The sequence below is a fragment of the Alexandromys fortis genome, unplaced genomic scaffold (assembly GCF_014885135.2).
Source record: "Alexandromys fortis isolate MF-2015 unplaced genomic scaffold, M_Fortis_MF-2015_v1.1 scaffold_213, whole genome shotgun sequence".
Taxonomy (NCBI): domain Eukaryota; kingdom Metazoa; phylum Chordata; class Mammalia; order Rodentia; family Cricetidae; genus Alexandromys; species Alexandromys fortis.
Genome location: NW_026068093.1, coordinates 1,693,317 through 1,706,228, shown reverse-complemented (window position 1 = coordinate 1,706,228; position 12,912 = coordinate 1,693,317). Strand labels below are relative to the sequence as shown.

The following is a 12,912-nucleotide window of genomic DNA, read 5'->3' as shown; positions in this document are numbered from 1 at the left end:
TGTTCATCTCAGAGCTGATCCTTTGCCGTTGGTGTTTGTAGAAGACGAGAAAGTACCCCAAACAAATCCGTTATTCAGGCTCTTGGGAAGTGGGGGTAGGAATATCCAGACCAATCTGGACAGCATAGCGAGTTCGAGGCCAGCCTGGGATACATGAGACCCACCCTGCCTTGGGTTAAGTGAGGAAAAAGTCGCACCAGGGTGACAAAAGACATCTACCAAGAACCGAGATGGTCTCACTTATCAAGTTGCTTCCTCAATTGCAGTCTTTGCCCCCACACTCCTAACGAGTGAATAAATTAAATTCCCCAGTTGGTGATGGATCTCTAAAGCCACCAACTGTGCATCTTTCCTGATCCATTGGCTGAACATGTTCCATTGTTAGACGTGAGGAAAGGCAGAAATTGAAGTTTCTGTCTGTGTTTGCAGGTGAGAAAAGTCTCCCTGGACTGTTGCTCCCTGGTCACTCAGCAAGGTCACGTTCTTCTCCGCATTTGAACCTCAAGGGATCATCCTGTTTCCTGACTTGTACAAGGGAAACTTGGGAAGCTCTCCTGTGAGGCCCAGTTCAGGGGCTTTGGTCCTAGCCCTGCAAGTGCCCTGGATTTTGACAAGAGGGGGAAAGAAAAGTGCATTTGCAGTGCTAGGAATTTTCCTTAGAGTCTGCGATTGGGTCAGAGATGGGAATTTGGACCCTAAAGGAGTGTTCTAGGGAGTTCCTCTTATTCTGGACCCCAACTAGCTCATGAGAACTGTGGGTCAGGTGAGTCTCTTGCCTATCCATAATGTGAAGAATTTCTAACAATGGAAAAAGATGATAAAATGTAAGAACTCTTGTGATGAGTGGCGGGGGGTATTACATCAAATGGATAGGAAGGTGCTGCTGAAGCTGTCTGTATTTGAGGCTGTGGTACCCAGAAGACAGACAGGGAGCTGAAATCAGCTTCACTTTTGTGTTCTGAACCTCCAAAGAGCCAAGACTCCACACTTATCTACACCCCTATCTCCTAGCACTTTTTGTAAAAAAAAATTAATTTTCATTTTATGTATATGGGTGTTTTGCCTGCACATGTGTACATCTGTGTACCATGTATGTGTGTTTTGCAAAAACCAGAAGAGGGTGTTGGATCTTCTGGAACTGGAGTTACAGGTGGTTGTGACCCACCATGTAACTGGAAATTGAACCCAGATCCTCTGGAAAAATACCCAGTGTTCTTAACCACTGAGGTATCTCCACCCCTACCCTCCATCTCCTCCTCCTCTTCCTTCTTTTTTTTTGAGACAGAGTCTCACTCTGTAGCCCTGGCTGATTTCAAACTCATAAGAGATTGGCTTTCTCTGCCTCCCTAGTGCTTAGGATCAGAGGAAGTACCCCACCACACCCAGTGCTGCTGGTTCCCTCCTCCTCCTGTTCCTCCTCCTTCTCCTCTTTCTTCTCCTCCTCCTCTTCTTCTTGTGTGTGTTGAGACAGGGTCTCTCTGTGTGACAGCCCTGGCTGTCCTGGAACTCACTTTGTAGACCAGGCTGGCCTCGAACTCACTGAGATCCACTGGCCCCTGTCTTCCTAGTGCTGGGATTAAAGGCGTGTGCCACCACCCAGTACTGGTTCTCTTCTTTTAAGAGAGTTCCCACATCGTCTACCTCCTTCTTCCAGAGAAGATTCACAAAAGGGGAGATATTGGAGCTGGAGAGATGGCTTAGTGGTTAAGAACATCTTCTGCTTTTGTAGGGAACATGAGTTCAGTCCCCAGCACCCATTGTCTGGTTGTTCACTACCACCTACTACTCCAGCTCCAGGGTTCTGACACTCTTTGTTGGCCTCCAAAGGGCACCTTCACTTGTGCACACATAACCCACTCCCCGCACACACAGACATCTAGTTAAAAATAATACATCTTACAAAGAGGTAGGAGGAAATGTTCTCAGGCCTCAAAGGGTAAGACCTTACCCAGGCAAGGACAGAATGCAAAGCAGAGTCCTTAGGATTCCAAAGTGACTTGGAGTCAGTAATGCTCTGCCGAAGTGAGAGGGATGTAGGAAGTGGAGGACTGGTGACTGTAGGGGCCAGCCATTGCCACGTGGATGCCGGGCCCAAAGTCACGAACGGCCACACCCATCACCAGCCACTTCAGAACTCCCCCTCTCTCTTTATTTCTGTCTCTCCTCCCAGAGATGTTTGGGTACGTCCCAAGGAGCACACTCAAGATCCCAACCCAGAATACAGCTTCATAGACAGCATGGCCCATATATAACTGATTCCAGGGCCCAGGAGTGATTGGTTGACTCAGTCTGGCAAAGGCAAGTAGGGGCGAGGGTCTCCAGGGAATGGCAGGTCAGGCACCCGATTATAGTGGGCCATCAGGAAGATGCCAGCCGTGCCGCAGATGAAGAGAGAGAGCATGGCCAGGAAACAGACACGGTCCAGCACGCGGCCCACCAGGAACCACTCCTCATTCCCCTGAGGGCAACAACACACTGTGGGGTAGAGGTGTGACCAGGGGCAGCATCTAGCCTGGGTTCCATCTTTCACTGTTAGGTCCACAGCTGGCCTCCATTCCCTGCTCTTCAGCCTTCTCACCTCTGTCTATACCAACCTGTCCCCTTTCGTGGTATCCGTCCCATTGCTCACTCCCCCTCCCACTTCCAAGGTCTGCTTTTTTTGTCCCCAGAGCTAAGACACCCCATTCATCCTGTCCCCATGCTGCACTAGAGTACTCGCCCACTCTGCTCCAAGCTTACACTGTCAAAGTGACTCTGCTGGCGCCGGGCACGGGCCATGAGGTTACAGGCCTCCACGCAGGCCTGGATGGCTGGGGAGGCTTGCTTCAGGCTTCCACAGAACTCCTGGCTTTGCCTCATTTCTGGCCCATTTTCTGCTGGGAAAATAGTCAATGGGAGAGAGCTAGCAGGGCTGTGGGTTCTCCCCAGAGACCTGGCCCCCCTCTCTCCCACTTGAGCACTTGCTCAGCATTTATCTGCTGTGCCCAGCTCTGTCTTCATTAACTGGACAGGACTGTCCTCAGTGGCACCCCTTGGGCCTCACCTAGCTTTTCTAGTGCAGCTTGCACCAATCCATTGCGCTGCCTCTGTCTGAAGAGGAGTTCACTGCGTGGGAGATAGAGACCCCCTTCTTCTCGAGTTGTGATGGGCCACCCCGAGGAGGAGCCATTCTGGAGCCGCAACCGGGCATCCTGGACAGGAGCGGGGCCCCGTGGGCGCACATGCATCCGTAACAGCTGGGGCAGGAGCCTCAGGAACACCTGTAGAGGGTTTGTTCTGGTAGGCGCCCCCTTGGGCAGCCAGGGCAAGCTTGGTAATACAAGCAGGAGATGGGCATGAAGGTTGTACCTTAGGGGCAGCAACTGGGTCCTGGTCCAGTTTGACTACTTTCTCCTGGACACAGAACCAGTGCCCTGAGCTTTTGTGACTTTCAGAATCATTAGAGCATTTTTCTCGGACTCTAACTCTCTGCTCCCTGCTAGAATAGCCTAGGCTACTGGAACATACCTAGGGATTCTACATTTGCAACACGATTCTCAGCTTTCTGCTACAGGTGGGCTGCAGGGCACACAGACAGCTAGGACAGAACCCTCTTTCCTCTGCTCTCTGGGAATGGGTAATATTGGGTAAGCTGTCTAACCTCTCTGTGTCTCCGTTTTCCTATCTGTTTAATGGAGACGATACACCAATGCCCTCTTAAGGGATTTTATGAATGTTAAGGAAGTTAGTACCCATAATATATCCCTGGGCACTGATATCATTTGCCTGCTTTAGATGTGAAGATGTGTATGGCCTAGATTTGCTGCTGAATTAGAGAGTAGGGACAGGGGTGTGGAGCGAGTCATGTGTTATTGGGAAGGACAGATGGATGCCCAAGGGGACAGGGAAGTGCCTTGCCTTGCGGACCCCCCGGGCCATGGAGTGTGTGTGTGGGGACCTCAAGGACACGTTGAGTACCACCACTGAGTTCACGACGATGAGGATGGTCACCACCATGAGGAAGGTCAGGTACCTGTCCAGGGTCAGGCAAGCAGGAGGCTGGGTATCCGTTAGGCACCTCATACCCAGGTGCCACCCACCCTGCTTCCCTCGGGCCCCCTGGTAGAAGGTCATGACAAATGCCCCAGGAAGGGAAGGGGGTACTGGGGATGTAGCCCACTGCCAGAACACGTGCTTAGCAAGGCTCCACCCCCTGCACAGGTGCTGAGGAGTGGGAGACAGGTGTGAGGACTAGCCTTACTTGCTGATGAGCGGCACTGCCTGGGAGGTCTCAGGCACCTTCTTGGCCACGAGGAAAAGGAAGACGGTCTGGGCCAGGAGCACGTTGATGGCCACTGTGCATTTCTGGCCGCCCGCTGCCCATGACCAAGATGACCTCAGAGCAGGTCCCCCTCACACCCCCTGAGGAACTCCCTTACCCTACAGGGAGCCCACTACTCTTGTCCTAGGATTATGGTGCCACCCTATGCCATGACCAGTCAGGCCTGGGCTTCCCCCTCCCACAGGCCCAGGTACCCTTGGCAGGAAGGAAGTAGATGAGGATAGCAACGGAGGAGATGAGCACGCAGGGGGCGATGATGTTGATGACGTAGAAGAGGGGCTTGCGCTGGATGAGCAGGTAGAAAACCACTTTTTGGTGGCCTGCCTCCTCTGCTGGCGCCACAGGGTCCAGGAGCATCTTGGCTGGTCGATGCCGGATGGCCCATTCGCCATTCTCTGTGGTGAGCACAGGGAACGTGACCTGGGTAAATGTGTGGCCTGAACAGCCAAGTCGCAGGGGCAAGGTGGGATAGAGATTGAATATTGATCAATTATTGTAGGAAAGGTGAGAACTTCCCTGGATCCTTTCTTGCATGTACACGTGGCATATGTATACACACATATACACATGCACGATACACTCACATATGTGTAGGTGCATGTGTATGTATGGATGCATGTGTGTGTTTATAGTGTATATACACAGAGGCCAGAGACTGACATCAAGTATCTTCCTCAATCACTCTTTACCTTTTATCCTGATATACGGTCTGTCCCTTGAACCCAGAGCCTTACTCTGGGAATCCCTTGTTTCCATTCGCCTTGTGCAGGGTAGGCGGCCACTTCTAACCAGGGTTTATGTGGGCTCTAGAGACCTGAATTCTGGTACGTACAGTAAGTGCTCTACCTGACAGAGCCATCTCCCCAGTTTGCCTACCTTTCTCTTTAAAGGTAGCCTCCCTGTGTAGCCTAGGCTAGCCTCAAACTTTCAGTCCTCTGGAGGGTTGGGGTCACATACACGTGCCACCATACCTGACTTTCTGGTGGGATCTTTTGAAAACCATATTCTATGATACACCGCAGTTTTCATATTGAGGTGTGTGGGAGGGCATGGCCTTGGTCTAGCAGGGGTCCCCACATGGGGTTACCTGTGAAAGCCTCGGGGTCGATGAAGATCCACTCAATGGCTTGTCCATCTTCCTGGCTCAGCTGCAGGTTAATCTCACTGGTGCTGTAAGTCTGAGACCTGGGGTCAGGAGTGAGGGTAAGGGGAAGCCAGGCAGACCTGCTCCTGAGGTCACAGACACAGTGATCTAAGGGCAGCTGTGGGCATTGGGCCTTGACGTATACAGTGCCACACATCCTTGAGTTCCCCATCAAGTCCCAGGTTCTGTGGTGCCCAGTGTTACTGCCCGGCCAAAGGCTTCACGGCTACTCTGTCCCTTCTACTGCCACCAAAGACCGTTGGGTAGAAATACAGGCCTATCATAAGAGGACCCTTGGGGTCCTACTAACTTCCCAAGACTTCTTGGATCCTGCCAATTCCTTCCAAGATTGCCATTCATAGCTTATGGATGAGGGAACTGAGACCCAGAGGTCCCAGGTGTGGCTCAGATCACATGCTGGCTTTGGCCAGTCTTCTCTTTTCCAGGGAAGCCTGCCTTTCTACGGTCCCATGTGTATGCCGGCATGCCTGTGTGTTCTTACCCACACACTCCAGACATTAATATCTCCCCTGGGGACAGAGGCAGGAAGCTGGAGCAATGGAGGATGGGTGAGATGACTTAGTAGGAGGACACATTCAGGTGTTACCACCTGAATAGGTACAAGTGATGGGTCCAGGCCACCTGGCCTTGAGGTGCCTCCGATGCTGGTCCCCCGCACCCAGTCCCCTCCTAGCTCCCTGAGGCTCCCCCATCCCATCAATGGTCTCACTGGAAGATGAGAGAGCAGTTCTGCCAATCGAAGGGGAAGTAGGTGACAGAGATGGAGCAGGAGGACCGGAAGATGGCAGGTGGCAGCCAGTAGATACAACCGTCAGGGGACACGAGCACGTTGCAGTAGAGGGCCACCTCGAACACACCATCCACACTGTTGGCATAAGGCAGGATAAAGAACTGTGGGCAGAGATCCCAGCCCTCTGCCTTGCATGGGTGAGATCTGAGAGCCCCAGTCCCCCAGACTGCCACATTCCCGATGGACGTTCATCTAGTAACTCCTGCATCACCCCATCACCTCCCGACCACCTCTGCTCTGGACTGGAGATGAGATCTGGGAGAGACAGCACCCCCACAACCACCCTGTAATCCTGGCTTCTCCTTCTCGGTGTTAATAGCTACAGTAATGGCAGAATAGGTAATATTATCAAGCTCTTGCAGAGTACCTCACTCTGAATGAACTATTTTTGTGTGTCGTAATGACCTCTCACAATTTCTCTGGTTGTTAAAATTGGTTCCTGATTTCAGGGATGGGAAAAGCCCATCCAGGTGGCTAACACACTACAGGAAGCCAGGTCTGGCGCCCTGGACTAATATCTGTGCCTGGGGTCCCGCCCTCAGCCTGGCACCTTGCAGCACCCCGCTTTCCTCTTTTTTCCCTTTCTCCAACTTTCCTCATCCTGCTGGACCTTGGTACCCTTTGTTTCCTGCCCAAGCTCCCTCCTCACTTGTTCTCCAACACGATATCTGGCCTCCAGACCATGGTGGATGGCACCCTCAGTATCCACAGGCCTTCGTAGTCTTGTGGATCCCAGCGCAGGCGATAATCACACCACTGCTATGGATGAAGAGGCAGTTGCCGAGCCTGTGCCCTAGGCTACACAAGGCTGGTGAATGGCAGGCCAGCTTAGAGGGCCCAAGAGGTTGGGTGGAGGGCGGGGGACGGGGCAGGAATGATGACAACTGAAATAAGCAGAAAGATACAGCAGGCGACTTCTTACCATTTCTATCCAGACGTTGGTTGTGAGGGCCTCTTCTCGCTCATTCTGGGGCACAGAGAGAGGGCTGAATCTCCTACACCTCCCCTCTCCGTAGAGCCTGGTGCCTATCATTTTCCCCTCCTGCAGCTTACCAGGGAGATGAGGTTGGTTAGGGTAAGCTTCAGGCTGACGTTGACCACATCTGAGTCGTGCTCAGCGGGCCGCAGATGGGGGTCATAGTTTCTCATCAGGTCAGCAAACAGGCGCTCCTCTTGGTTGAGGCTCTGGATCCCTGCAACTGACAGGGAGACTCATTCCAGCAGAGTGGGAGACACAGAGGGACAAGCTGGAGACTCAGGGTGCTGGGGCTAGGGAGAGCACAGATGACTCCCAGACCCTCCATCCACCGTAGCCTTGCGGTCCTGATCTGTTCCTTCCACCCCCACCTCCCAATGAAGTCTCAGGTCCCCTTGTGTCACACCCAGGCAGATAGCCAGCAACGGCAGGAGGAGCGGAGGTCCCCGGCCTCCATGCATGGTGCCTCAGCTCTGCTCAGCGGCCGGTGGGACAGTACCTCTCTAGGTCTGGGGGTGGGGGTGGGGTAGGGTGGGCTGGTGTGTCATGTGTCAGCCGGCATTCACATCCTAGCCACCCCTGCCAGCTCGAACTGGCCCCACCAGCTGTCTGACCACAGCATTGTCAGCTGTTCCAGGATATGTCCAGTCTGGGCTCAGATTACCTGGACCAGTCAGGGGGATGAGGGATGGACTCATCCCCAACAGAGACAGGACACCCTCAAAACTGTCTCAGCAGAGACGTCCCGCCCTCAAACATAGTCGCTTCAGTTGTGTAACTATTTTTTCTCCAGCTCGGAGACTCCGCAAATGGCAAGGACAGATGGATGTGGGACGGGAGGTGTTGCCGAGGAGGCTGGTGGTGGCTGATCAGGGACCGTCATTCTGTCTCAGGGAGCTGGGAGGGTGTTGGGTAGGTGTAATTTCTACATGGGGTGCCCACGATTTTAACTTAGTATCTCAACCCTTTCCCAGTAGCCCAGTGCCTCTGTGGGTCACTTGGTCCACTAAACCAAGACACAGAACGAAGTACCTAGAGAGTGTCTAGTTTTTGATGGGGTCATATCCTGTTTTTGTTTACAAGAATGTGGGGCTGCATCTTGGGAGGCACGTGACCCATAGGCCACAGACTGGAGAAGAAGGCTGCATGGATAAAGCAAGACTATGGCACTGACAATCAGGGGACCATGGCATCTTCTCCCATGCCCTGAGACAGCGGACACAGAGCCAGCAAGCTTTGTCATTAGGAGGGCTGGGAAGGGTCTCGAATGTGAGGGGTCCTTGTGACTAGGCTACCTGTGAGCAGTGGCTTGTCAGTGGGGCTGAAGTTCATAAAATCATCCAGCAGATAATGGTGGGTCCTGTGAGAGGCTGGGGAGACCCAGGGATGTATCAAGCCGCTTGGGAGACTCATGGGCCACTGGGGCAGGCAGGCCAGACTTAGGATGTGTGCCCCAGACTCAGAGGAGGGGGACTAAAGGGGAAAGGACTGGGGAATGAGCCCCAGCTACTTTTAGGCTTGTCACCACTAAAGGGTGGGATTGGAGCTGATCTAGGAGCAGGGACTTGCTGCTAGCTGTGTCAGTACTTGGGCTACCTGTCATGTGGCCAGCTATTCCCAGCAGTCTGGTCAGTGTGTGTTAGTATTTGGCCCCTAAGTGCTACCACTTGGGAGCTGCCCCAGGCAGAGAGGGACACTAGGAGACTATATCCTCCACCCCACCAGATGTTTGTGACATTGCAGCGTGTTTTATTTTCTATTTTATTATCTTTTAAAGATTTATTTGTTTGTTTATTTATTTATTTATTTATTTATTTATTTTGTATACAGTGTTGTGCCAGAAGAGGGCACCAGATCTCATTATAGATGGTTTGTGAGTCACCACGTGCTTGCTGGGAATTGAACTCAGGACCTTTGGAAGAGCAGCCAGTGCTCTTAACCTCTGAGTCATCTCTCCAGCTCCGACTCAGAACCTGGCCCCCTGAAGGGCCCCAAGTCCTTCATGTGCCACCAGGACTCTATGGATGGGGGCAGGGAGCGGTGGTGACATTTGTCTTCTTCCTTCATCCCTCGTATTAACCCCTCTTCCACTGGGTTACCCTGTGGGTGGCTTCTCCTTGGTGCCAGATCTGCTCTGGGTCCCTGTTCCCTCTGAAAGCTCCTGCTTTCCTGTAAACACCCGGGAGACGTTCTTTTCCTGAAGGGTCCAAAGTCAGAGATTCCTTCCTACTTCGAAGCCTCTGGCCCTCTCATTGCCCTCTGGTGTCCCTCAAATATACTTCCTTCATTCTCTTCTTGGACATCAGTGTCTCTGACTCAACTCCCGTCTGGTGCACCTTTGCCAAAGATGAGCAGTGGTCTCTGTAGTCAGGAAGTGGTGTGAGCAGTGGCCACCTGCCGTCCCTCCAACCCATCCTCCCTTCCTTGCCATGAGTGTGTGGGAGAGAAAAGGGAGTGTAAAGCTGCTCCCCCCACCTACACCCACCCTTGCGCATGTACTATGATGTCGCCCTACCTGCGAAGACTGTCACTTCTGCTCGTTCCCCTAGAGCTTTGGGAGAGAGGTCTGGGAGCTGGCTTGTCATTCTCTACAGGGCAAGTCACTTAGGAGGGGTGGAGTCTCCTGGGAGAGTCCAGTGTGGAGAGAGAAAGCCAACAAAGAAAAAAAGCATTATATAGGTCTCTCTCTATTCCAGCTGCGACTTTCTTGTCACCACCTATTACAGAGGCTGGAATGGGTGACTAGTGACATCTCCTCCTCGGTACCCACGGGCTGAACGGAGTTCTTAACGGAGTGTCAGCGCTGTACAAATAGTTGTCATGCTTATAGATCAACAAGAAAAAGGCCAGGTGCTGGTGGCACACGCCTTTAATCCCAGCACTGGGAGGCAGAGGCAGAGGCCAGCCTGGTCTTCTGTGTACAATCCAGGCACACATTTTTCATCTACACATTTTCAGTCTGTGACTGGCTCAGTCCGCAGGTTCTGAATTTACAGATATGGGTCACACCCCATGGATCAAATCATTACACAATTACATTGGTTCACCAAGGAGCCTGGCTTGTTGCTGTCTGCATGTTTGTTTGTTGTTGACGTGACACATGCTAACAGTATCCGGCAAGAGGAATCTCAGTTGAGAAAATGCCTCCATCCAGATTGCCTGTTGGCTAGTCTGTAGGGCATTTTCTTGATTAATGCTAGATATGAGTGAGCCCAGCTCAGGAAAGGCAATGCCTCCCCAGGGTTCTGAATTGTATAAGAGAGCAAGCAGAGGAAGCGATGAACAAACAATTCGGTTAAGTAGTGCTCCTCTTTGACCTCTGCTTCAGTTCCCAGCTCCAGCTTCCTGCCTTGCCTTGAGTTCCTGCCCTGACGTCCCTCTATGATGGACTAAAACTGCAAACTGAAATAAACCCTTTCCTCTCCAACCTGTTCTGGGTCACAGCAACAGAAACCCCAACTAAGACCAGAAGCTCCGGGGTTCACAGGAAGGTTTTTAAGAAGTTTATATTATTGTATAATGATGTGTTTGAGGGACCTGCACATGCCATGGCCATGGCACGCACGCACACGTGTGTGTGTGTGTGTGTGTGTGTGTGTGTGGTGTGAGTAGGTCAGAAAGCAACATTTTTTTTTTCCAAGACAGGGTTTCTCAGCTAGCCCTGGGTGTCCTGGAACTTACTCTGCAGATAAGATTCGCTTTGAACTCACAGATCTACCTGCTTCTGTCTCTCAAGGGCTGACTTTAAAGGGTGCGCTACTACACCTGACCCGGAGAGCAACATTTGAGAACGTGTTCTCCCTTCTACTTTTATGCGGGTTTGGGGGGAATAAAACCTGGGTCGTCAGGCTTCTATGGCAAAAGCTCTTGCTCACTGAGTCGTCTTACTTGGCTCCCACCTGGTTTTCAAAGCTTACCGTTTTCTTGGTAATTAATTAATTAACTTTTGGAGACTGTCTTGTGTAGCCCAGGCCGGCCTCAGGCCAGCTATGTAGCTAAGGAAAAGCTGAGCTCCTAAGCTTCTTGCCTCTGCCTTCCCAACTGCCAGGACTACCAGGCTGGGTTTGCCGGGGATGCTGGAGATCAAACCCTGGGCCCTGTGCATACTGGATGATTGCTTCCTCCCCTGAGCTGGCGGGAAAGGAGCAATAAATGGAGGCTCCTTTCCTGCCAGAACATAGGTGTAAGATATGGAACTGTGGCGGTCAGCTCCCAACCTGAGGCAGCAAGCATGAGGAGCAAGGCCAGGGAGATGTGGAAGTCAGTCTAGGTGGGCAAGAATTTGCGGTCTCCAGTTGCTTTTTTGTTTTTATTTATTTATTTTTGAGGAAAAGGACACCTGCTTGCTTAAGTTGTGTCTATGGCTCACTGCATTTTGCCCTTGAAGCCTAGTTCACTCATAACTGATGTGCTATCCATTGAGAAGATTGGTAGTTCTACTGGACTGGGGAGTACAGGGTTACCCTACTGCCTCCTAGGAAGCTGGTTTTTGAATGTGACATCCTGGATCCCAAGGAGATGGTTCCAAGTCAATCATGGAGGACCAGCCCTGACAGCACCTCAGGGTGCTGATGAGATGCACAAAAGGCACCCTTGGTTGGGTGTGGCATTTGGGGGCTGTCATCTCTGGAGAATCCTGTCTCAGCTGGGACGAGGAGGACCTTACTAGTCCTTGGACCTGCTGCCAGCAGCGCCACCTTGTGGCAGGATTCCAGCAGTGCCACTGAATGGCAGAGAAGCAGCCAGTAATGGCAAATGAGGACCTCTTCCAGTGCTTTGTGCAGAGGGATGGATGGGTAATTCTGGGAGGCCTGGACTCCCTGCTTATCTGGTATGTGTTGGATCAAGCTGCTTTTCCTGAACTTCACCTTGAGCTTGTGTGGATGTAATTAGGGCCTGTTTGGGTCTGAGGAAATATATTGAGCTGTGATGACCTTACCTCTGTACAACAAGGAGGTGAGTAATTGGGCCATTGTCACCTGTCTGCCACAATAGAATGCAGGAATGCTGGGCACAAAACCCCTCTGACCTGTGTCCTGCAACCCAAGCCCACAAATGAGGACCAGGACAAGAAATGATCCTTGGAGTTCCCTAAGTTCCTAGAACACAGGTCCTTTTACCCCAACAAGCAGATTTGGTGTTAACAACTTGCGAATGGGGCTTAGTGCATGCATGCATAGTGCAGATGAAGATCCTGAAGTTAAGGGTTGGGGTGCAGCTAACTGATGGGGATGCTTGTGCAGGCCTGTGGGTTCCACCTCCAGCATCATAAAAAAATGTAAAACCAAGGCTATGACAGGTGTGGCAGGGCTCTGAAGACCATACCGTGAGTGAAACAAACCACCACATACACTGCTCCCCCAAACACATTTATTATCCCCCACAGTTCTGAGGGTCCAGAACTCGGAAACAGCTCAGCTCTCATCTGGAGGTCCTACCACATTCTACTGGAAAGACCCCCTTTCCGGTTTACCCACTCCCGTGGCTGCTGTTAGGGGAACGTTTCTGCAGAGCCTCTGTAGCTGGCTTCCTAAAGAGAGTGGGAGGGTGGGAGGGGAGACCAGTGTCTTTTTTGTTTGTTTGCTTGCTTTTGTTTTTGTTTTGTGAACCAGGGTCTCACTGTGTAGCCCTGGCTGGTCTCAAACTTACAGAGATCCACC

The 12,912-nt window shown here is 51.9% G+C and overlaps 1 protein-coding gene across 1 annotated transcript; it reads right to left on the bottom strand.

Moving 5' to 3' along the window:
• Positions 1-2,284: 2,284 nt before the first annotated feature.
• Positions 2,285-7,713, bottom strand: Chrng (cholinergic receptor nicotinic gamma subunit). The gene is made up of 12 exons (XM_050123145.1): positions 7,659-7,713; positions 7,330-7,469; positions 7,199-7,243; positions 6,926-7,035; positions 6,196-6,351; positions 5,409-5,506; positions 4,516-4,716; positions 4,241-4,355; positions 3,898-4,012; positions 3,044-3,260; positions 2,740-2,873; positions 2,285-2,458 (listed from the first exon to the last, which is right to left on the bottom strand). The coding sequence occupies exons 1-12, from the start codon at positions 7,711-7,713 to the stop codon at positions 2,285-2,287; spliced, it is 1,560 nt and encodes a 519-aa protein (XP_049979102.1).
• Between the last annotated feature and the right edge of the window lie 5,199 nt (positions 7,714-12,912).

What these genes read in the sequence shown, in the direction of transcription:
- Chrng (XM_050123145.1), bottom strand. Translation starts at nt 7,713, where the DNA reads ATGCATGGAGGCCGGGGACCTCCGCTCCTCCTGCCGTTGCTGGCTATC. An exon ending in GTTGCTGGCTATCTGCCTGG is followed by an intron (nt 7,470 to 7,658) that starts GTGTGACACAAG and finishes TGTCAGTTGCAG; the next exon opens with GGATCCAGAGCCTCAACCAA. An exon ending in CCAACGTCTGGATAGAAATG is followed by an intron (nt 7,036 to 7,198) that starts GTAAGAAGTCGC and finishes CTTCATCCATAG; the next exon opens with CAGTGGTGTGATTATCGCCT.